Raw genomic sequence first — 27,032 nt, 5'->3', positions numbered from 1 at the left:
CACGCTCGTGCTGGTGGCTCCGGCGTGGCCCAGACGTCCTTGGTACTCCGATCTGAGGAGCCTCTCCATCGACGCTCCGTACCTTCTTCCTCAGCGTCGGGACCTGTTGTCTCAACGGCCCTGCCTTTACCCAGATCTGGGTCGGCTATCTTTGACGGCGTGGCTCTTTAGACAGCCGTTTTAAGGTCTCGGGGCTTCTTGGGTTCGGTTATTAGAACCATGCTCAGGGCACGCAAGCTTGCTTCCGCACGGATTTACCATTGGGTGTGGCGCACTTACTTTCAGTGGTGTGAGTCCAGAAACTATGATCCTCAGGTGTTCCGAGTTTCTAGGATCTTGGAATTTCTTCATTCAGGTTTGGACCTCGGCTTACGCCTTGCCTCTCTGAAGGTTCATGTGTCCGCTTTGTCTGTGTGGTTCCAACGACGGATTGCTACACTGCCAGATGTTCACACCTTTTTCCAAGGTGTTCTCCGAATCCGACCTCCCTTCGTGCCTCCTGTGGCTCCTTGGGACTTGGCGGTGGTTCTACGGGTCCTGCAGGGTCCTCCTCTTGAGCCTCTTGAGTCGGTGGAGCTCAAGTGGTTGACGTTTAAGACAGTTTTTCTCCTGGCAATTGCTTCTGCCAGGAGGGTGTCAGAGTTGGGGGCGCTTTCCTGTCGCCCCCCTTTTCTGATTTTTCACCAGGACAGAGCGGTGCTCCGCACTCGTCCTGAGTTTTTACCTAAAGTGGTTTTGAAGTTCCACATCAATCAGGAACTTGTTGTGCCAGCTTTCAGTCTCCTGATCTTTCCGCTGGTGAGGCTTCCTTGGATGTAGTCCGTGCACTTAGAATCCATGTGGACCGGACTGCTTCTGTTAGGAAGTCTGATTCATTGTTTGTCCTATTTGGTTTTCACAGGAGGGGTTGGCCTGCCAACAAACAAACGTTAGCCCGTTGGCTTTGTTCCGTTATTTGTGAGGCTTATGCACAGGAGGGTTTACCTGTGCCAACCTCGGTTACGGCTCATTCCACTTGTTCTGTGGGTCCCTCTTGGGCTGCTAGACGTGGCGCCTCTGCTGTTCAGCTGTGTAAGGCGGCCACCTGGTCTTCCATTCAAACGTTTTTGAGGTTCTATGCGTTTGACACCTTCGCCTCTCAGGATGCATCCTTTGAGCGCCGGGTTCTCCTTTCTGCACAGGAGCGTCCCCGCCCTTAGTTGAACTGCTTTGGGACATCCCCAAGGTCAACCCTGTGGACCCCCTATGGACCCTGAAGTAGAAAACAAGAGATATGGTAAGAAATTGCCTTTGTTATCTCTGTTTCTACGAAGTCCATAGGGTCCACAGGGCACCCACCTGACGCACCTGGCTTCATATGGGCTGTGTGGCTGGTCACCGGTTTTCCGTCTCCCATTTCTGTGAGTATGGTTTCTTGAGTGTTCCAGTCTTCCTTCTCTCTGTTTAGTCTCCTCCTCCGGCCTTGACTGCTTACCAAGTGAGGTGCCTGTGGCTCGGGGGCGGGGTATAGAGGAGGATGGACCCAAGTGCATCCTGGGAGCTGCAAAGCTTTAACTGCGTGGTGCCCGTGGATCCAGATCCAGCTATACCCCAAGGTCAACCATGTGGACCCTATGGACTTCGTAGAAACAGAGATAACAAAGGTAACTTCTTACCATATCTCTTGTTATATGAGTACGCCGCTGTAACACTTCCAGGGTATATATGAGCACGCCGCTGTAACACTTCCTGGGTATATAATATGAGCACGCCGCTGTAACACTTCCCGGGTGTATATGAGCACGCCGCTGTAACACTTCCCGGGTGTATATGAGCACGCCGCTGTAACACTTCCCGGGTGTATATGAGCACGCCGCTGTAACACTTCTCGGGTGTATATGAGCACGCCGCTGTAACACTTCCTGTGTATATATGAGCACGCCGCTGTAACACTTCCCGGGTGTATATGAGCACGCCGCTGTAACACTTCCCGAGTGTATATGAGCACGCCGCTGTAACACTTCCCGGGTGTATATGAGCACGCCGCTGTAACACTTCCCGGGTGTATATGAGCACGCCGCTGTAACACTTCCCGGGTGTATATGAGCACGCCGCTGTAACACTTCCCGGGTGTATATGAGCACGCCGCTGTAACACTTCCCGGGTGTATATGAGCACGCCGCTGTAACACTTCCCGGGTGTATATGAGCACGCCGCTGTAACACTTCCCGGGTGTATATGAGCACGCCGCTGTAACACTTGCCGGGTGTGTATGAGCACGCCGCTGTAACACTTCCCGGGTGTGTATGAGCACGCCGCTGTAACACTTCCCGGGTGTAAATGAGCATATACCTACCCTGTGACCGGACGCTTTTCGCCTAGGCCGTCACTGGTCACGGGTTAGCGCTTTTGGACTCCCACTCACCGCCTGTCACTGACTCCGCCCACTGCGCCGTGGGCGTTTACCGATGCTGCCACCACCAAACTCTACCATCGGCGTTTGGAACCGCTTATTACGTACAATCAGGCTCCTACGTCGGCACCTGGAACCGCTTCTGCTGCGTATGCGTTTGACTATCTGCGGACACACCTCCTGTATGGTGTTGGCTGTTCCCACCTGATCCCTCGCAATGGACCAGGTCTGCACGGTAGCTTGGCAGATGGCTTGAACTTGTAGACACGGAGCTCTTTACCCAGAACAGCAGGAGAACGGAATAGCGTGTGGGCGCAATTCTGTTGGTCGCAGGATTGAGTCAATTGAAGTAAAGGCAAACGGTGTTTATTTGCTCAAAGTCTTAAAGAATACCTACCCTTCCGTCTGAAGGGGAATATCATACAGAAATGAAACAGCAATTCTCCACAAAGGATTTTCAAAGATGTACCACATACAGGAATCTTATCAGCAGCTCTTCTCCTCAAAGAAGTTACAGGGTTGTACACATACAGGGCTCACAGGCCCTCTTTTTATGTCATTCTTACACACAACATCACAGGGGGGCAAATCCACCCTATGTCCCTTCTAGCCAATCAGGCTATCTCAGAAAACATAAATTAACAACATATTACATTTCAAAGGAGTCTCTCAATATCCTCCTTCCTAATCCACCAACACAAACTGATTTATCAATCAGTTTGGCATTTCCAACCTTAATACATACATTCAAAAGGTTCTTAAAAACAGATTGTCTTTTCAAAGGAAGTTCTGTACATGAAGGGTTTGGCTATATGACACCATTCACACCTTTACACAGAGAACTTCCAGTCACCCTATTTATCAGACCTCCTGCTAAGGGAATGACAATTAGCATCTTGTTTCTGCAACAATCATGAAAAAACAAACTTTTCCCCCAGAAATGCACACACAGGAGATAGTCTCAGGCCTTCTAAAACAAAACAACTTATACATTCCTTATAAGTGCATTTTCTCTACAAAATATACATTTAAACCATATAGTGCATAGCCTATTAAATATACGTTGCTTCATGCACTAATGCATTGCAGATCAGCTGCAGTGCATTACAGCAAAACATATATACTTTAATACAGTTTATTATAAACCATGTGCAGTGTGCTTTGATTTCAGTTCTGTGGCCAAATCCCTGACTGACTTGACTAAGAAGAAACTCCCCAAGGTAGTTGACTGGACACCCGCTTGTGAGTTGGCATTCCAGACCTTGAAAACGGCTCTGGTACAAGCTCCAGTACTGCTGGCACCGGACTACAGTAAAAACTTTGTTGTACAGACTGATGCGTCACAGTACGGACTGGGCGCAGTACTGAACCAGGAGGCGCCAGATGGGCAGGAGCACCCTGTGGTCTATTTGAGCAGAAAACTGCTACAGCGGAAGGTGGGGTATGCCACAATTGAGAAGGAGTGTTTGGCCATTGTTTGGGCTGTGAAGAAGCTCCAGCCCTATTTGTATGGCCGGCATTTCACTGTGGTGACTGATCACAATCCTTTAAAGTGGCTGCAACACACCACGGGGGAAAATGGCAGACTGTTGCGGTGGAGCCTTGCACTTCAAATCTATGACTTTCATATTATCCACAAGCAAGGCAAGGCTCACAGCAACGCGGATGGACTGTCTCGTCAGGAGGAGCCTGAACCCCCTGGACACTCCAGATAAACCCAAAGGACAGCGGAACCAGGAGCCAAATCGTGGGACATGGCCCCTCGTGGTCTGCATGAATAGGGGGGGGAGGAGTGTGGCCGGGTCCCTGTCCCGCTGCCAGCGCCTCCCGTCCTCCCCACGTGGTAATGGCCGCCGCGGTACTGAAGGGGTTAACCCCCGTGCCCGGCGGCATCTTGTTTTGTTGTAGGCGCTAGGCGCCATGTGGTTAATGCTGCCGGCGCTACCGCCGGATAGGTCTGTGTAGCTGCCGCGGTCCAGGGACCACGGCAGCCAAGTGCCCGCTGGGGGCCGGCTCGTAGCGCCGCTGCTGCCGGACACTGACTCCGGCGGCTGTGGCGCTTAGCGTTAACCCCCAGTGTGCCACACCGGGGGGAGAACAAGGGAGCCGCTCAGCGCTTCCAGCCGGAGGCGGGGAGCTCTGCTCCCGGCGCTCCGGTTAAACACTGGCCACTGATTGCTGGGGATGGGAGCAGGGCTCCCAGCCTGCCAGCACTCCAGAGTGGCAAGATGCCTTTGCAGCCGGGAGAAGCTCATCCCGGACTGCAAAGACACAAGCCGCTGTGGCGGCACAGGGATTTAACCCCTGGTGTGCCACACCAGGGAAGGGCAGGGGCAAGGGAGACGCTCTGCGGCTCCAAGCTGGAGACCAGGAGCGGAGGCTCCTGGTGCTCCAGCGACCCAGCCTCCCAGATGGATGCGGCGCGCTGACCCCTGGAGGCAGGGAGTCTAGCTCCCGGCTCTCCAGTCTCATCGGGCAGCGTGGTCAGCGGTTTAACCCTCGGTGCACTGCACCGAGGGGGAGACTGAGGTAGCCGTACACTGGGGGTCAGGAGCGCTGGCTCCTGGTGCCCCAAGGCGGCAAGAAGGGAGCAGCAGCTGAGCGCTGCTGAAATAGGTACAGCTGCTGCAGCCAGGGCATGGTCCCAGGCTGCAGAGCTAAGAGCCCGGTACTGGGGACTGAGAGCTCAGCTCCCAGGATCCCAGCACTGCAGGGCCGGTATAGTAAAGCCCAGCGCTGAGTGCTGGACATAATGGTTAAAAGCACACACTACACAGACTTAAATAAAAATGTTTCAGTGTACATAAATGTATTATAACATGCAATGTATTTTAAAATGTATAATGCCCATACCTGTGATTTCCCTGGATGGCCAGGGAGATCCAGAGTCCTCAGTGGGCTGCTGGATCTTCCAGCCCATCCAGGGAAATAAAGTGTCCTCCTATGCGACCTCATGCCTGGAAGTGGGATGAGGAGGTGCATAGGGAGCTGGCTAATGCAGCCAGCTAAGAATTTTCAGCGAGCTCCAAACGGACTTTCCTCCGTGGCCAGGAAACCGTGCCCAGGGACCCTGCTTGCCCACCTCTGGAGCTCAGATTCAGGCAAGGCTAGCAAGCTTGGTCCCTTAGCAGATTCCTGGAAGTCCGATTTTGGAGGGAAATCCTTATCTTCCCAGGCTGTATCCAGACGGAGTGGAGCCGTGGGCATTGTCCAGCTCCGAGGTTGAGCCCAGGCACAGAGGAGTCACCACTCCCCCTCGCCATAAGGGACAATGTTAAATGTGCATGTGGCTAGCACATGCACAGCTCATGCACTTAAATTGATTGGTTAGGGACCACAGGGCGGACTTACCCCCTGTGGCACTGTGCCCTGAGGGAGCATAAAAGAAGGGCTTGTAGGCTCTGAAATGTATATATTCCTTGTGGATCCTTTGTGGATGTCTGCTGTCTGTATCATCTGTATGCTGTAATCCCTTACATTTTGTCAGGCATCTGCATCCTGTGCCTGACAGAATTGCGCCAAACGCTATTCCGTTCTCCGGCTGTTCTGGAGTGAGCCCAAGTGTCTCCAAGCTCAAGCCCTCGGTCAGCTACTGTGCAGAGCTTGGTCCATTGTGAGGGGCCAGGGAGAAACCAGCCGACATCAACCAGGAGGTGTGGCCGCAGTGCGTCCAGCATACGCAGCGGAAGCGTTTCCCGGCGCCGCTGAAAGGAGCTTGGTGGTGGCAGCTTCGTTAAATGTTGCCACGGCGCAGTGGGCGGAGTCAGTGACAGGCGGTCACTGACAGTGAGTGGGAGTCCAAAAGCGCTAACCCGTGACCAGGGACGGCCTAGGCGAAAGGCGTCCGGTCACATCTGGTACCCCCAATACCTGCTGAACATGTTACACACAGCAGACCCCCATGCATTTCCACAAATCAACAACTGCGCAGACACATTCCTTCTCCTTTTATATATGCCGCCCCCAGCTCTCAGCCCTGGATCTTGCGTATGCCGTGTCCCAGCGCCATGCAGTGAACAGCTTTACACTGCAGCTTGGTACTAAGGGCCTCATTCAGACCCGCTTGCAAGCGGGTCGATGTTGAGGCCCTGCGCACTCGCTCCGGGGCTCACTACAAAAGGGGCGGCTGTCGATGGTGATCGACAGCTCGCACCGTTTTGTAGGCGGGGTGGCTGGCCAAACGGAGGCGTTCCTTGGGGGCGGCCCCACTGACATCACTCGTGATGTCAGTGGTGAGCTTCCGGCTCTACTAGAGCTGAAAGCTCCCTGGGCTTGCGGCAGACGAGACCCTACCACAAGGGTCTCGTCGCAAGCCTCGATGGTCGCGATGGTCTTGACCATCAACCTGGCCGCTCGCTAAAGCTGTGGGTGGTCACCCACAGCATAGCGAACGGCCAGGAGGCCGGCGCTTTACAAAGAAGCGGCCGCCCTCATTCAGAGCGAGCGCTCGCATTTTGCGAGTGGCTCTGAATGAGGTTCTAAGTGCTCCCAAGTGCAGTGATGTGCCCTGACCTATGCCAATACATTTACATTCCCCAGACTCAGCTAGCACCTTGGCTGCCGGACTTGGGGCCTGATTCAGAGCTGGACGCACTGAAAGAGCGTTCGCTCTGAATCAGGGCTTTTTTTGTTTTGTATTTTGTGCGGCCTCCTGGCCGCTCGCATAGCTGTGTGTGACCACCCACAGCTATTGCGAGCGGCCAGGTGATGGTCGCGATGGTCAAGCCCCAGTGGACTTCCTGCTCTAATAGAGCAGGAAGTCCACCTACTGACATAAAGAGTGATGTCAGTAGGGCCGCCCACAAACGGCAGGCGTTCCTGCAGGAAAGCCTCTGTTTGCCCAGCCACCCCCCCTCCCCGCCTTCCAGATGGGGCGAGCTGTCGATCACCATCGACAGCCGCCCCTTTTGGATGCGAGCGCCGGAGCGAGTGCTTTTTGCGCTCGCCCCGGGGCGTGCGCGGCATGCGCACTGACCCACCATCGACCCGCTTGCGAGCGGGTTTGAATCAGGCCCTTAGTTCAGTGTTTTGGCGCACGCTTGACCAAACATTATTAAATATACATATACATGGCGTCTAGCGCTGATAGTTTAAACAAAAATGTTGCTGGCGCCGTCTTGGCAATTTGGGCCCGGACTCTGGCCACAGGGGAAGTCAGACAATGAGGGTTTGGGGGACAGATGGGGTAACACAGGGACAGGGCAGAATGTGGGAAACCTGCATCTAATGAGTATTTCTCTCCCTTACAGAGCCTGTCTCTCAGCCCAGTATCAGTACCACCACAAATGGGAACTATATTACTCTACATTGTCACTGCTCCTCTACCGGTGTGACATATAAATGGCGGAACGGAACCAACAATATTGTGTCTACAGATCAGAACTACAAAGTAACCAGGAACCCTGGGGCTACGGAGGAGACCTTCACCTGTATTGTAAGGATCCTGGACTCTGAGAAGAACCAGGCTGTCACATTGCCCCATGTACCACGTGAGTGCCCCCATATCATGTCACTTATCATATATCACGTCATTTATTTATTATATATCACGTCTCTTATTTATTATACACCACGCTGATTATTTATTATATAGAACGTCACTTCTTATAGAGAATGTCACTTATTTATTACATATCACGTCACTTATTATATATCACGTCACTTATTATATAGCATGTCACTTATTTATTATATAGCACGTCACTTATTTATTATATATCACATTGATTATTGCATAGCACGCCGCTTATTATATAGCATGTCACTTATTTATTTTATACCACATCGATTATTATATAGCACGCTACTTAATATATAGCATGTCACTTATTTATAATACATCACATTGATTATTGTATAGCACGCCACTTATTATATAGCATGTCACTTATTTATTATATATTGCATCAATTATTGTATAGCACGTCACTTATTACATAGCATGTCACTTATTATATATTACATCAATTATTATATAGCACGTCACTTAGTTATTATATATCACATCACTTATATATCACGTCTGGGGCATAGCTATACCAGGATATACTTTGTATAGAAAGTACAGAGTGGGAAGAGGGGGGTAGCAGTGTATATGAAATAAAAATCATAAAGACTAATACAAAATATTCAAGATATCACTGAAGCCCTTTGGGTGACCACAGAATCAGGGGAGAAGGATGTTATTTGCACTGGGGTGATCTATAGACCACCAGGCCAGGGGGAGGAGCTGGGCAGGAACCCATTGCAGGACATCACTAAAATGGCTATAAAATGAGAGGTAATAATCATAGGAGACATTAATCTACCTGATGTAAGCTGGGAGGGGGCTGCTGCAAGTTCCACTAGAAGTGGGGACATTATGAAACCCATGCAGGCAACTGGTGAGGGAGCGCACTGGCAAAGACGCTATACTAAACATCATTCTCACAGATGTAAGGAGAAAACCTAGGATCCAGTGACCATCAGGCAATATGGTTTAGTATAAAGACAGGGTCCAACCCATGCCACACAGACACACAGGTGTTAGATTTTAGGAAGGCTGACTTTGCAGAGATGGGGAGATGTGTAAGTGACTCATTAGCAGATTGGAGGAACGTATAGTGTATGCCCAGCATTACTGATAGACAGACAGATCTTTGTATAGTGTATGCCCAGCATTAGTGATAGAGAGATCAGTGTATAGTGTATGCCCAGCATTAGTGATAGAGAGATCAGTGTATAGTGTATGCCCAGCATTAGTGATAGACAGACAGATCTTTGCATAGTGTATGCCCAGCATTAGTGATAGAGAGATCAGTGTATAGTGTATGCCCAGCATTAGTGATAGACAGATCAGTGTATAGTGTATGCCCAGCATTACTGATAGACAGACAGATAAGTGTATAGTGTATGCCCAGCATTAGTGATAGACAGATCAGTGTATAGTGTATGCCCAGCATTAGTGATAGAGAGATCAGTGTATAGTGTTTTCCCAGCATTAGTGATAGAGAGATCAGTGTATAGTGTATGCCCAGCATTAGTGATAGAGAGATCAGTGTATAGTGTATGCCCAGCATTAGTGATAGATCAGTGTATAGTGTATGCCCAGCATTAGTGATAGACAGATAAGTGTATAGTGTATGCCCAGCATTAGTGATAGAGAGATCAGTGTATAGTGTATGCCCAGCATTACTGATAGACAGACAGATCTTTGTATAGTGTATGTCCAGCATTACTGATAGACAGATCTTTGTATAGTGTATGCCCAGCATTAGTGATAGAGAGATCAGTGTATAGTGTATGCCCAGCATTAGTGATAGAGAGATAAGTGTATAGTGTATGCCCAGCATTACTGATAGACAGACAGATAAGTGTATAGTGTATGCCCAGCATTAGTGATAGACAGATCATTGTATAGTGTATGCCCAGCATTAGTGATAGACAGATCTTTGTATAGTGTATGCCCAGCATTAGTGATAGACAGATAAGTGTATAGTGTATGCTCAGCATTAGTGATAGACAGATTAGTGTATAGTGTATACCCAGCATTAGTGACAGATCATTGTATAGTGTATGCCCAGCATTAGTGATAGACAGATAAGTGTATAGTGTATGCCCAGCATTAGTGATAGACAGATCAGTGTATAGTGTATGCCCAGCATTAGTGATAGACAGATAAGTGTATAGTGTATGCCCAGCATTAGTGATAGACAGATCTTTGTATAGTGTATGCCCAGCATTAGTGATAGACAGATAAGTGTATAGTGTGTGCCCAGCATTAGTTATAGACAGATCAGTGTATAGTGTATGCCCAGCATTAGTGATAGACAGATCAGTGTATAGTGTATGCCCAGCATTAGTGATAGACAGATCAGTGTATAGTGTATGCCCAGCATTAGTGATAGAGAGATCAGTGTATAGTGTATGCCCAGCATTAGTGATAGACAGATAAGTGTATAGTGTGTGCCCAGCATTAGTTATAGACAGATCAGTGTATAGTGTGTGCCCAGCATTAGTTATAGACAGATCAGTGTATAGTGTATGCCCAGCATTAGTGATAGATAATTGTATAGTGTATGCCCAGCATTAGTGATAGACAGATCATTGTATAGTGTATGCCCAGCATTAGTGATAGACAGATCAGTGTATAGTGTATGCCCAGCATTAGTGATAGAGAGATCAGTGTATAGTGTATGCCCAGCATTAGTGATAGACAGATCAGTGTATAGTGTGTGCCCAGCATTAGTTATAGACAGATCAGTGTATAGTGTGTGCCCAGCATTAGTTATAGACAGATCAGTGTATAGTGTGTGCCCAGCATTAGTTATAGACAGATCAGTGTATAGTGTATGCCCAGCATTAGTGATAGATAATTGTATAGTGTATGCCCAGCATTAGTGATAGAGAGATCAGTGTATAGTGTATGCTCAGCATTAGTGATAGACAGATCAGTGTATAGTGTATGCCCGGCATTAGTGATAGACAGATAAGTGTATGGTGTATGCCCAGCATTAGTGATAGAGAGATCAGTGTATAGTGTATGCCCAGCATTAGTGATAGACAGATTATTGTATAGTGTATGCCCAGCATTAGTGATAGACAGATCAGTGTATAGAGTATACCCAGCATTAGTGATAGACAGATCATTGTATAGTGTATGCCCAGCATTAGTGATAGACAGATCTTTGTATAGTGTATGCTCAGCATTAGTGATAGACAGATAACTGTATAGTGTATGCCCAGTATTAGTGATAGACAGATAAGTGTATATAGCGTTCCCGCTAGGCTGTTTTAGCAGGGTGCGGCACCCTGCCCTCCTTCTGGAGGGCAAAAAGCACCCTGCCCTCCAGAAGGAGGGCAAAAAGCACCCTGCCCTCACAGGCTGCGGGTGTAGTCTTCACCCACGGGATGCAGTGTCCCGCGGGTGTAGAAATGTGCGGTGACCCGGTCACCGCAGTAGAATAGACGCCGGGCGCATGCGCCCGGCATCTGTTCTCCCTGTCTGCAGCGCTTGGGGGCTGCCCGGCATGTCCGTAAGTGCCGGGCATGCCCCCAAGTATGATGAAAAAGGGGACGCGTCTTATAGACACACCCCCTTTTGTGGCCACGCCCCCTTTTCGCCCGCGCGCACAAAGTTGCCCTCTCTAGCTCCGGCACCCTGCCTGCCGCCGGAGCTAGAGTGAACACTATGTATAGTGTATGCCCAGCATTAGTGATAGACAGATCATTGTATAGTGTATGCCCGACATTAGTGATAGACAGATAAGTGTATAGTGTATGCCCAGCGTTAGTGATAGACAGATCTTTGTATAGTGTATGCCCAGCATTAGTGATAGACAGATAAGTGTAAAGTGTGTGCCCAGCATTAGTGATAGACAGATCATTGTATAGTGTATGCCCAGCATTAGTGATAGACAGATCAGTGTATAGTGTATGCCCAGCATTAGTGATAGAGAGATCAGTTTATAGTGTATGCCCAGCATTAGTGATAGACAGATAAGTGTATAGTGTATGCCCAGTATTAGTGATAGAGAGATAACTGTATAGTGTACGCCCAGCATTAGTGATAGACAGATAAGTGTATAGTGTACGCCCAGTATTAGTGATAGAGAGATAACTGTATAGTGTACGCCCAGCATTAGTGATAGACAGATAATTGTATAGTGTACGCCCGGCATTAGTGACAGACAGATTATTGTATAGTGTATGCCCAGCATTAGTGATAGACAGATCTTTGTATAGTGTATGCTCAGCATTAGTGATAGAAAGATAATTGTATAGTGTATGCTCAGCATTAGTGATAGACAGATCAGTGTATAGCGTATACCCAGCATTAGTGACAGATCATTGTATAGTGTATGCCCAGCATTAGTGATAGACAGATTATTGTATAGTGTATGCCCAGCATTAGTGATAGACAGATTATTGTATAGTGCATGCCCTGCATTAGTGATAGACAGACAGATCAGTGTATAGTGTATGCCCAGCATTAGTGATAGACAGATCATTGTATAGTGTGTGCCCAGCATTAGTGATAGACAGATCAGTGTACAGTGTATGCCCAGTATTAATGATAGACAGATCAGTGTATAGTGTATGCCCAGCATTAGTGATAGACAGATAAGTGTATAGTGTATGCCCAGCATTAGTGATAGACATATCTTTGTATAGTTTATGCCCAGCATTAATGATAGACAGATCTTTGTATAATGTATGCTCAGCATTAGTGATAGACAGATCATTGTATAGTGTATGCCCAGCATTAGTGATAGACAGATCAGTGTATAGTGTATGCCCAGCATTAGTGATAGACAGATCTTTGTATAGTGTGTGCCCAGCATTAGTGATAGACAGATCATTGTATAGTGTATTCTCAGCATTAGTGATAGACAGATCTTTGTATAGTGTTTGCCCAGCATTAGTTAGACAGATTATTGTATAGTGCATGCCCAGCATTAGTGATAGACAGACAGATCATTGTATAGTGTATGCCCAGCATTAGTGATAGAGAGATCAGTGTATAGTGTATGCCCAGCATTAGTGATAGAGAGATCAGTTTATAGTGTGTGCCCAGCATTAGTGATAGACAGATAAGTGTATAGTGTATGCCCAGTATTAGTGATAGAGAGATAACTGTATAGTGTACGCCCAGCATTAGTGATAGACAGATAAGTGTATAGTGTACGCCCAGTATTAGTGATAGAGAGATAACTGTATAGTGTACGCCCAGCATTAGTGATAGACAGATAATTGTATAGTGTACGCCCGGCATTAGTGACAGACAGATTATTGTATAGTGTATGCCCAGCATTAGTGATAGAGAGATCAGTGTATAGTGTATGCCCAGCATTAGTGATAGACAGATCAGTGTATAGTGTATGCCCAGCATTAGTTATAGAGAGATCAGTGTATAGTGTATGCCCAGCATTAGTGATAGAGAGATCAGTTTATAGTGTATGCCCAGCATTAGTGATAGACAGATAAGTGTATAGTGTATGCCCAGTATTAGTAATAGAGAGATAACTGTATAGTGTACGCCCAGCATTAGTGATAGACAGATAAGTGTATAGTGTACGCCCAGTATTAGTGATAGACAGATAACTGTATAGTGTATGCCCAGCATTAGTGATAGACAGATAATTGTATAGTGTACGCCCGGCATTAGTGATAGACAGATTATTGTATAGTGTATGCCCAGCATTAGTGATAGACAGATTATTGTATAGTGCATGCCCTGCATTAGTGATAGACAGATCAGTGTATAGTGTATGCCCAGCATTAGTGATAGACAGATCATTGTATAGTGTGTGCCCAGCATTAGTGATAGACAGATCAGTGTACAGTGTATGCCCAGTATTAATGATAGACAGATCAGTGTATAGTGTATGCCCAGCATTAGTGATAGACAGATAAGTGTATAGTGTATGCCCAGCATTAGTGATAGACAGATCTTTGTATAGTTTATGCCCAGCATTAATGATAGACAGATCTTTGTATAATGTATGCTCAGCATTAGTGATAGACAGATCATTGTATAGTGTATGTCCAGCATTAGTGATATACAGATCATTGTATAGTGTATGCCCAGCATTAGTGATAGACAGATCAGTGTATAGTGTATGCCCAGCATTAGTGATAGACAGATCTTTGTATAGTGTGTGCCCAGCATTAGTGATAGACAGATCATTGTATAGTGTATGCTCAGCATTAGTGATAGACAGATCTTTGTATAGTGTTTGCCCAGCATTAGTGATAGACAGATTATTGTATAGTGCATGCCCAGCATTAGTGATAGACAGACAGATCATTGTATAGTGTATGCCCAGCATTAGTGATAGACAGATCTTTGTATAGTATTTGCCCAGCATTAGTTAGACAGATTATTGTATAGTGCATGCCCAGCATTAGTGATAGACAGACAGATCATTGTATAGTGTATGCCCAGCATTAGTGATAGAGAGATCAGTGTATAGTGTATGCCCAGCATTAGTGATAGAGAGATCAGTTTATAGTGTGTGCCCAGCATTAGTGATAGACAGATAAGTGTATAGTGTATGCCCAGTATTAGTGATAGAGAGATAACTGTATAGTGTACGCCCAGCATTAGTGATAGACAGATAAGTGTATAGTGTACGCCCAGTATTAGTGATAGAGAGATAACTGTATAGTGTACGCCCAGCATTAGTGATAGACAGATTATTGTATAGTGTACGCCCGGCATTAGTGACAGACAGATTATTGTATAGTGTATGCCCAGCATTAGTGATAGAGAGATCAGTGTATAGTGTATGCCCAGCATTAGTGATAGACAGATCAGTGTATAGTGTATGCCCAGCATTAGTTATAGAGAGATCAGTGTATAGTGTATGCCCAGCATTAGTGATAGAGAGATCAGTTTATAGTGTATGCCCAGCATTAGTGATAGACAGATAAGTGTATAGTGTATGCCCAGTATTAGTAATAGAGAGATAACTGTATAGTGTACGCCCAGCATTAGTGATAGACAGATAAGTGTATAGTGTACGCCCAGTATTAGTGATAGACAGATAACTGTATAGTGTATGCCCAGCATTAGTGATAGACAGATAATTGTATAGTGTACGCCCGGCATTAGTGATAGACAGATTATTGTATAGTGTATGCCCAGCATTAGTGATAGACAGATTATTGTATAGTGCATGCCCTGCATTAGTGATAGACAGATCAGTGTATAGTGTATGCCCAGCATTAGTGATAGACAGATCATTGTATAGTGTGTGCCCAGCATTAGTGATAGACAGATCAGTGTACAGTGTATGCCCAGTATTAATGATAGACAGATCAGTGTATAGTGTATGCCCAGCATTAGTGATAGACAGATAAGTGTATAGTGTATGCCCAGCATTAGTGATAGACAGATCTTTGTATAGTTTATGCCCAGCATTAATGATAGACAGATCTTTGTATAATGTATGCTCAGCATTAGTGATAGACAGATCATTGTATAGTGTATGCCCAGCATTAGTGATATACAGATCATTGTATAGTGTATGCCCAGCATTAGTGATAGACAGATCAGTGTATAGTGTATGCCCAGCATTAGTGATAGACAGATCTTTGTATAGTGTGTGCCCAGCATTAGTGATAGACAGATCATTGTATAGTGTATGCTCAGCATTAGTGATAGACAGATCTTTGTATAGTGTTTGCCCAGCATTAGTGATAGACAGATTATTGTATAGTGCATGCCCAGCATTAGTGATAGACAGACAGATCATTGTATAGTGTATGCCCAGCATTAGTGATAGAGAGATCAGTGTATAGTGTATGCCCAGCATTAGTGATAGACAGCTAATTGTATAGTGTATGCCCGACATTAGTGATAGACAGATAAGTGTATAGTGTATGCCCAGCATTAGTGATAGACAGATCTTTGTATAGTGTATGCCCAGCATTAGTGATAGACAGATTATTGTATAGTGTATGCCCAGCATTAGTGATAGACAGATCTTTGTATAGTGTATGCTCAGCATTAGTGATAGACATATTATTGTATAGTGTATGCCCAGCATTAGTGATAGACAGATCATTGTATAGTGTATGCTCAGCATTAGTGATAGACAGATCAGTGTATAGCATATACCCAGCATTAGTGACAGATCATTGTATAGTGTATGCCCAGCATTAGTGATAGACAGATTATTGTATAGTGTATGCCCAGCATTAGTGATAGACAGATTATTGTATAGTGTATGCCCAGCATTAGTGATAGACAGATCATTGTATAGTGTGTGCCCAGCATTAGTGATAGACAGATCATTGTATAGTGTATGCTCAGCATTAGTGATAGACAGATCTTTGTATAGTGTATGCTCAGCATTAGTGATAGACAGATCATTGTATAGTTTATGCCCAGCATTAGTGATAGACAGATCATTGTATAGTGTATGCTCAGCATTAGTGATAGAGAGATCAGTGTATAGTGTATGCCCAGCATTAGTGATAGAGAGATCAGTGTATAGTGTATGCCCAGTATTAGTGATAGACAGATAACTGTATAGTGTATGCCCAGCATTAGTGATAGACAGATCATTGTATAGTGTATGCCCAGCATTAGTGACAGACAGATAAGTGTATAGTGTATGCCCGACATTAGTGATAGACAGCTAATTGTATAGTGTATGCCCGACATTAGTGATAGACAGATAAGTGTATAGTGTATGCCCAGCATTAGTGATAGACAGATCTTTGTATAGTGTATGCCCAGCATTAGTGATAGACAGATAAGTGTATAGTGTGTGCCCAGCATTAGTGATAGACAGATCATTGTATAGTGTATGCCCAGCATTAGTGATAGACAGATCATTGTATAGTTTATGCCCAGCATTAGTGATAGACAGATTATTGTATAGTGTATGCCCAGCATTAGTGATAGACAGATCATTGTATAGTTTATGCCCAGCATTAGTGATAGACAGATTATTGTATAGTGTATGCCCAGCATTAGTGATAGACAGATCTTTGTATAGTGTATGCTCAGCATTAGTGATAGACAGATCATTGTATAGTGTATGCTCAGCATTAGTGATAGACAGATCTTTGTATAGTGTTTGCCCAGCATTAGTGATAGACAGATTATTGTATAGTGCATGCCCAGCATTAGTGATAGACAGACAGATCATTGTATAGTGTATGCCCAGCATTAGTGATAGAGAGATCAGTGTATAGTGTATGCCCAGCATTAGTGATAGACAGCTAATTGTATAGTGTATGCCCGACATTAGTGATAGACAGATAAGTGTATAGTGTATGCCCAGCATTAGTGATAGACAGATCTTTGTATAGTGTATGCCCAGCATTAGTGATAGACAGATTATTGTATAGTGTATGCCCAGCATTAGTGATAGACAGATCTTTGTATAGTGTATGCTCAGCATTAGTGATAGACATATTATTGTATAGTGTATGCCCAGCATTAGTGATAGACAGATCATTGTATAGTGTATGCTCAGCATTAGTGATAGACAGATCAGTGTATAGCATATACCCAGCATTAGTGACAGATCATTGTATAGTGTATGCCCAGCATTAGTGATAGACAGATTATTGTATAGTGTATGCCCAGCATTAGTGATAGACAGATTATTGTATAGTGTATGCCCAGCATTAGTGATAGACAGATCATTGTATAGTGTGTGCCCAGCATTAGTGATAGACAGATCATTGTATAGTGTATGCTCAGCATTAGTGATAGACAGATCTTTGTATAGTGTATGCTCAGCATTAGTGATAGACAGATCATTGTATAGTTTATGCCCAGCATTAGTGATAGACAGATCATTGTATAGTGTATGCTCAGCATTAGTGATAGAGAGATCAGTGTATAGTGTATGCCCAGCATTAGTGATAGAGAGATCAGTGTATAGTGTATGCCCAGTATTAGTGATAGACAGATAACTGTATAGTGTATGCCCAGCATTAGTGATAGACAGATCATTGTATAGTGTATGCCCAGCATTAGTGACAGACAGATAAGTGTATAGTGTATGCCCGACATTAGTGATAGACAGCTAATTGTATAGTGTATGCCCGACATTAGTGATAGACAGATAAGTGTATAGTGTATGCCCAGCATTAGTGATAGACAGATCTTTGTATAGTGTATGCCCAGCATTAGTGATAGACAGATAAGTGTATAGTGTGTGCCCAGCATTAGTGATAGACAGATCATTGTATAGTGTATGCCCAGCATTAGTGATAGACAGATCATTGTATAGTTTATGCCCAGCATTAGTGATAGACAGATTATTGTATAGTGTATGCCCAGCATTAGTGATAGACAGATCATTGTATAGTTTATGCCCAGCATTAGTGATAGACAGATTATTGTATAGTGTATGCCCAGCATTAGTGATAGACAGATCTTTGTATAGTGTATGCTCAGCATTAGTGATAGACAGATAATTGTATAGTGTATGCCCAGCATTAGTGATAGACAGATCAGTGTATAGCGTATACCCAGCATTAGTGACAGATCATTGTATAGTGTGTGCTCAGCATTAGTGACAGACAGATAAGTGTATAGTGTATGCTCATCATTAGTGATAGACAGATCAGTGTATAGTGTATGCTCATCATTAGTGATAGACAGATCATTGTATAGTGTATGCCCAGCATTAGTGATAGACAGATCAGTGTATACCCAGCATTAGTGACAGACAGATCAGTGTATAGTGTATGCCCAGCATTAGTGATAGACAGATCAGTGTATAGTGGATACCCAGCATTAGTGATAGACAGGTCAGTGTATAGTGTATGCCCAGCATTAGTGATAGAGAGATCAGTGTATAGTGTATGCCCAGCATTAGTGATAGACAGATTATTGTATAGTGTATGCCCAGCATTAGTGATAGACAGATCAGTGTATAGTGTATGCCCAGCATTAGTGATAGACAGATCAGTGTATAGTGTATGCCCATTATTAGTGATAGACAGATAATTGTATAGTGGATGCCCAGCATTAGTGATAGACAGATCAGTGTATAGTGTATGCCCAGCATTAGTGATAGACAGATAATTGTATAGTGGATGCCCAGCATTAGTGATAGACAGATAAGTGTATAGTGGATGCCCAGCATTAGTGATAGACAGATCATTGTATAGTGTATGCCCAGCATTAGTGACAGACAGATCAGTGTATAGTATATGCCCAGCATTAGTGACAGACAGATCAGTGTATAGTGGATGCCCAGCATTAGTGATAGACAGATAATTGTATAGTGGATGCCCAGCATTAGTGATAGACAGATCAGTGTATAGTGTATGCCCAGCATTAGTGATAGACAGATCATTGTATAGTGTATGCCCAGCATTAGTGATAGACAGATCATTGTATAGTGTATGCCCAGCATTAGTGATAGACAGATAATTGTATAGTGTATGCCCAGCATTAGTGATAGACAGATCATTGTATAGTGTATGCCCAGCATTAGTGATAGACAGATCATTGTATAGTGTATGCCCAGCATTAGTGATAGACAGATCATTGTATAGTGTGTGCCCAGCATTAGTGATAGACAGATCAGTGTACAGTGTATGCCCAGTATTAATGATAGACAGATCAGTGTATAGTGTATGCCCAGCATTAGTGATAGACAGATAAGTGTATAGTGTATGCCCAGCATTAGTGATAGACAGATCTTTGTATAGTTTATGCCCAGCATTAATGATAGACAGATCTTTGTATAATGTATGCTCAGCATTAGTGATAGACAGATCATTGTATAGTGTATGCCCAGCATTAGTGATATACAGATCATTGTATAGTGTATGCCCAGCATTAGTGATAGACAGATCAGTGTATAGTGTATGCCCAGCATTAGTGATAGACAGATCTTTGTATAGTGTGTGCCCAGCATTAGTGATAGACAGATCATTGTATAGTGTATGCTCAGCATTAGTGATAGACAGATCTTTGTATAGTGTTTGCCCAGCATTAGTGATAGACAGATTATTGTATAGTGCATGCCCAGCATTAGTGATAGACAGACAGATCATTGTATAGTGTATGCCCAGCATTAGTGATAGAGAGATCAGTGTATAGTGTATGCCCAGCATTAGTGATAGACAGCTAATTGTATAGTGTATGCCCGACATTAGTGATAGACAGATAAGTGTATAGTGTATGCCCAGCATTAGTGATAGACAGATCTTTGTATAGTGTATGCCCAGCATTAGTGATAGACAGATTATTGTATAGTGTATGCCCAGCATTAGTGATAGACAGATCTTTGTATAGTGTATGCTCAGCATTAGTGATAGACATATTATTGTATAGTGTATGCCCAGCATTAGTGATAGACAGATCATTGTATAGTGTATGCTCAGCATTAGTGATAGACAGATCAGTGTATAGCATATACCCAGCATTAGTGACAGATCATTGTATAGTGTATGCCCAGCATTAGTGATAGACAGATTATTGTATAGTGTATGCCCAGCATTAGTGATAGACAGATTATTGTATAGTGTATGCCCAGCATTAGTGATAGACAGATCATTGTATAGTGTGTGCCCAGCATTAGTGATAGACAGATCATTGTATAGTTTATGCCCAGCATTAGTGATAGACAGATCTTTGTATAGTGTATGCCCAGCATTAGTGACAGACAGATCAGTGTATAGTGTATGCCCAGCATTAGTGATAGACAGATCAGTGTATAGTGTATGCCCAGCATTAGTGATAGAGAGATCAGTTTATAGTGTATGCCCAGCATTAGTGATAGACAGATAAGTGTATAGTGTATGCCCAGTATTAGTGATAGACAGATAACTGTATAGTGTATGCCCAGCATTAGTGATAGACAGATCATTGTATAGTGTATGCCCAGCATTAGTGACAGACAGATAAGTGTATAGTGTATGCCCGACATTAGTGATAGACAGCTAATTGTATAGTGTATGCCCGACATTAGTGATAGACAGATAAGTGTATAGTGTATGCCCAGCATTAGTGATAGACAGATCTTTGTATAGTGTATGCCCAGCATTAGTGATAGACAGATAAGTGTATAGTGTGTGCCCAGCATTAGTGATAGACAGATCATTGTATAGTGTATGCCCAGCATTAGTGATAGACAGATCATTGTATAGTTTATGCCCAGCATTAGTGATAGACAGATTATTGTATAGTGTATGCCCAGCATTAGTGATAGACAGATCTTTGTATAGTGTATGCTCAGCATTAGTGATAGACAGATAATTGTATAGTGTATGCCCAGCATTAGTGATAGACAGATCAGTGTATAGCGTATACCCAGCATTAGTGACAGATCATTGTATAGTGTGTGCTCAGCATTTGTGATAGACAGATAAGTGTATAGTGTATGCTCAGCATTAGTGATAGACAGATCAGTGTATAGCGTATACCCAGCATTAATGACAGATCATTGTATAGTGTATGCCCAGCATTAGTGACAGACAGATAAGTGTATAGTGTATGCTCATCATTAGTGATAGACAGATCAGTGTATAGTGTATGCTCATCATTAGTGATAGACAGATCATTGTATAGTGTATGCCCAGCAATAGTGATAGACAGATCAGTGTATACCCAGCATTAGTGACAGACAGATCAGTGTATAGTGTATGCCCAGCATTAGTGATAGACAGATCAGTGTATAGTGGATACCCAGCATTAGTGATAGACAGGTCAGTGTATAGTGTATGCCCAGCATTAGTGATAGAGAGATCAGTGTATAGTGTATGCCCAGCATTAGTGATAGACAGATTATTGTATAGTGTATGCCCAGCATTAGTGATAGACAGATCAGTGTATAGTGTATGCCCAGCATTAGTGATAGACAGATCAGTGTATAGTGTATGCCCATTATTAGTGATAGACAGATAATTGTATAGTGGATGCCCAGCATTAGTGATAGACAGATCAGTGTATAGTGTATGCCCAGCATTAGTGATAGACAGATAATTGTATAGTGGATGCCCAGCATTAGTGATAGACAGATAAGTGTATAGTGGATGCCCAGCATTAGTGATAGACAGATCATTGTATAGTGTATGCCCAGCATTAGTGACAGACAGATCAGTGTATAGTATATGCCCAGCATTAGTGACAGACAGATCAGTGTATAGTGGATGCCCAGCATTAGTGATAGACAGATAATTGTATAGTGGATGCCCAGCATTAGTGATAGACAGATCAGTGTATAGTGTATGCCCAGCATTAGTGATAGACAGATCATTGTATAGTGTATGCCCAGCATTAGTGATAGACAGATCATTGTATAGTGTATGCCCAGCATTAGTGATAGACAGATAATTGTATAGTGTATGCCCAGCATTAGTGATAGACAGATCATTGTATAGTGTATGCCCAGCATTAGTGATAGACAGATCATTGTATAGTGTATGCCCAGCATTAGTGATAGACAGATAATTGTATAGTGTATGCCCAGCATTAGTGATAGACAGATCATTGTATAGTGTATGCCCAGCATTAGTGATAGACAGATCATTGTATAGTGTATGCCCAGCATTAGTGATAGACAGATAATTGTATAGTGTATGCCCAGCATTAGTGATTTAGTGGCAGATTGGAGGAACGTGGAGGGAGAGCAGGACAGGTGGGAAGAATGTAAAGTGCAAAACTAACAGCTACAGATCTTTGTATAAAACGCGTTGGGGAAGTACAATGAAAAATGCAGCCAGTGTGGTTCACAAAAGAAGTATCAGCCAGTGTGACATCAAATAGAGGGCAATTAGGGAATATACAAGAAGAGATCGTTTTGCACTAATAGTGACTTGTAACTAATTATATATATATATTGGATATGGTAGAAAAGAATAAAGAGTAAGACACTGGTTATATTAACACATGATTTATATTGAATGAAAATATAGCAATAAATTAGTATCAGTAAAACAGCTCTTCACATAACTCAATGAAATCCTAATAGTTGCAATCTGATTTGATAGAGCTATATTGAGTGACATAAAAACTCCACATCTGACCATCAATGATAAAATAGTAAAAGCATAGTCTGTCCAATTTGGGATCTCACCAGAACCAAGCACAGAGAAAGTACAGGCGTCCGCGCCGTCACTCAGCGTTCTCCGGACCTGCAGCAGTGTGAGCCGTCCTGGGCTGCAATAACACTGTGTGCGACTAACAGCTGCCGCTCCACGGGCAATGATTACGTCAGCGTGTGACGGCCCCACGTAGTGGTGTTTAGTGGAGTACTCCACGTGCTTTACAGACCTCTGGTTAAGTCCATTGAAGGATATCACAGAAGGAGATGTATAATAGCAGCGGTCACTCCTCCGGTAAGGTAATAAGTGATAATAATTTTTATAGCTATATATATTTCTATCTAATCAGAGTGTTACTATTATGATATAATAGAGTTACTGTATGTGTTCATTTAGGGAATATAATCAGACTCAGAATAATGAAGACAGAGCGCTGTATCTGGTCAGGCGGAAGGAGGCCAAGAACGCGATCGGACGTGCAAAGGCACAAACTGATGAGAAATAGCCCAGTCAGTAGGTGAAAGGGGAAAAGGGGTACATTGCTAGGATATACATAATAATGAGGCAGATACTAGTATATACATAATAATGAGGCAGATACTAGTATATACATAATAATGAGGTAGATATACATAATAATGAGGTAGAAACTAGGATATACATAATAATGAGGCAGATACAAGGATATACATAATAATGAGGCAGATACTAGGATATACCTAATAATGAGGCAGATACAAGGATATACATAATAATGAGGCAGATACAAGGATATACCTAATAATGAGGCAGATACAAGGATATACATAATAATGAGGCAGATACAAGGATATACCTAATAATGAGGCAGATATTCGGATAAACATAATAATGAGGCAGATACAAGGATATACCTAATAATGAGGCAGATACAAGGATATACCTAATAATGAGGCAGATAGAAGGATATACCTAATAATGAGGCAGATAGAAGGATATACCTAATAATGAGGCAGATAGAAGGATATACCTAATAATGAGGCAGATACAAGGATATACATAATAATGAGGCAAATACACATAATAATGAGGCAGATACTAGGATATACATAATAATGAGGCAGATACTAGGATATACATAATAATGAGGCAGATACAAGGATATACCTAATAATGAGGCAGATAGAAGGATATACCTAATAATGAGGCAGATAGAAGGATATACCTAATAATGAGGCAGATACAAGGATATACCTAATAATGAGGCAGATACAAGGATATACATACTAATGAGGCAGATAAAAGGATATACATAATAATGAGGCAGATACTAGGATATACATAATAATGAGGCAGATACAAGGATATACATAATAATGAGGCAGATACAAGGATATACATAATAATGAGGCAGATACTAGGATATACATAATAATGAGGCAGATACTAGGATATACACAATAATGAGGCAGATGCAAGGATATACATAATAATGAGGCAGATACTAGGATATACATAATAATGAGGCAGATACAAGGATATACATAATAATGAGGCAGATACACATAATAATGAGGCAGATACAAGGATATACATAATAATGAGGCAGATACAAGGATATACATAATAATGAGGCAGATACACATAATAATGAGGCAGATACAAGGATATACATAATAATGAGGCAGATACAAGGATATACATAATAATGAGGCAGATACACATAATAATGAGGCAGATACAAGGATATACCTAATAATGAGGCAGATACTAGGATATACATAATAATGAGGCAAATACACATAATAATGAGGCAGATACTAGGATATACATAATAATGAGGCAGATACTAGGATATACATAATAATGAGGCAGATACAAGGATATACCTAATGAGGCAGATACAAGGATATACCTAATGAGGCAGATACAAGGATATACCTAATGAGGCAGATACAAGGATATACATAATAATGAGGCAGATACAAGGATATACATAATAATGAGGCAGATACACATAATAATGAGGCAGATACAAGGATATACATAATAATGAGGCAGATACACATAATAATGAGGCAGATACAAGGATATACCTAATAATGAGGCAGATACTAGGATATACATAATAATGAGGCAAATACACATAATAATGAGGCAGATACTAGGATATACATAATAATGAGGCAGATATTAGGATATACATAATAATGAGGCAGATACAAGGATATACCTAATGAGGCAGATACAAGGATATACCTAATGAGGCAGATACAAGGATATACCTAATGAGGCAGATACAAGGATATACCTAATGAGGCAGATACAAGGATATACATAATAATGAGGCAGATACAAGGATATACATAATAATGAGGCAGATACTAGGATATACATAATAATGAGGCAGATACAAGGATATACATAATAATGAGGCAGATACACGGATATACATAATAATGAGGCTGATACAAGGATATACCTAATAATGAGGCAGATACAAGGATATACCTAATAATGAGGCAGATACAAGGATATACATAATAATGAGGCAGATACTAGGTTATACATAATAATGAGGCCGATACAAGGATATACATAATAATGAGGCAGATGCAAGGATATACATAATAATGAGGCAGATACTAGGATATACATAATAATGAGGCAGATACTAGGATATACATAATAATGAGGCAGATACTAGGATATACATAATAATGAGGCAGATATACCTAATAATGAGGCAGATACTAGGATATACATAATAATGAGGCAGATACAAGGATATACATAATAATGAGGCAGATACAAGGATATACATAATAATGAGGCAGATACTAGGATATACATAATAATGAGGCAAATACTAGGATATACACAATAATGAGGCAGATGCAAGGATATACATAATAATGAGGCAGATACAAGGATATACATAATGAGGCAGATACAAGGATATACATAATAATGAGGCAGATACTAGGATATACATAATAATGAGGCAGATACAAGGATATACCTAATGAGGCAGATACAAGGATATACATAATAATGAGGCAGATACAAGGATATACATAATAATGAGGCAGATACACATAATAATGAGGCAGATACAAGGATATACATAATAATGAGATACAAGGATATACATACTAATGAGGCAGATACACATAATAATGAGGCAGATACTAGGATATACATAATAATGAGGCAGATACTAGGATATACATAATAATGAGGCAAATACACATAATAATGAGGCAGATACTAGGATATACATAATAATGAGGCAGATACTAGGATATACATAATAATGAGGCAGATACAAGTATATTTACAGAGGCAAAGAACTTAACAGAACTATCAAAGCTGAAAGTGGATAAATCAATGGGGCCGGATGGGATACATCCAAGGATGTAAAAAAAAAAGTGGTGCTGGTAACACAAATAACAGAATTATTCTACCACTCTCTAGCTAAAGGGGTAATTTCAGAGAACTGTAAAAGAGCTAATGTAGTCTCACTGCACTGGAAGCAAGGAAAAGGCCAGTAACTACCGACCAGTGACCTGACATAAGTAATAGGGAAAGTAATGGAAACACTATTAAAAGAAAGAGTTGTAGAACATTTCGAATCCAGCAATTTGAAGGATCCCAGACAGCATGGGTTTACTGGGGGGAGATGTTAAATAAATCTGATTGATTTATTTTTGACTGGGGGAAGTAATAGACCAAGGGAGCTTATCTGGACTTTAGTAAGATTTTTGACACTGTCCCACATCGCAGACTGTTAACTGAGCTCAAAAGCTTGGGATTGGATTCTAAAGCCGGGATCCAACTAGCCAGAATATATTTTTTGGGGGGGCGAAAAACGGGGATTTTTCAATGATAATCCGTTTTTCAAAAATTTTTTATATCACCCTATCCTTTTTGTTTGGGTGAAGAAATAGGATAATCCGGCCAAAAACACACAGGTCCGTGAATTTATCACCGATCCTAGGTGTTTTCGTCATTTTTGGGACACGTCAGGTCCCGAATAAAAATCCCTGATAAGTGCCGGCGTCGGGCTGGGCTTTGGGGCTAATTGGATAGCCATGGGGGATCCATTAGCACATGAATAATGTTCGGGATGAATTAGATACCGTTCTAAATT

The 27,032-nt window shown here is 42.8% G+C and overlaps 1 protein-coding gene across 1 annotated transcript in view; it reads left to right on the top strand.

Annotated features, from left to right (window-relative positions):
- LOC148506421 (uncharacterized) overlaps window positions 1–27,032 on the top strand; it is a 200,766-nt gene that overhangs the window by 101,488 nt on the left and 72,246 nt on the right. Inside the window, exon 3 of the mRNA XM_088446795.1 lies at window positions 7,642–7,881. Within this exon, the coding sequence (XP_088302921.1) occupies window positions 7,642–7,881 (240 nt within the window). The remainder of the gene's footprint in view (window positions 1–7,641; window positions 7,882–27,032) is intronic.

The sequence above is a fragment of the Taudactylus pleione genome, unplaced genomic scaffold (genome assembly GCF_031769625.1).
Source record: "Taudactylus pleione unplaced genomic scaffold, aTauple2 ptg000405l, whole genome shotgun sequence".
NCBI lineage: Eukaryota > Metazoa > Chordata > Amphibia > Anura > Myobatrachidae > Taudactylus > Taudactylus pleione.
The sequence above is the reverse complement of the archived record's forward strand: the minus strand, read 5'-3'. Positions and strand labels throughout refer to the sequence as shown.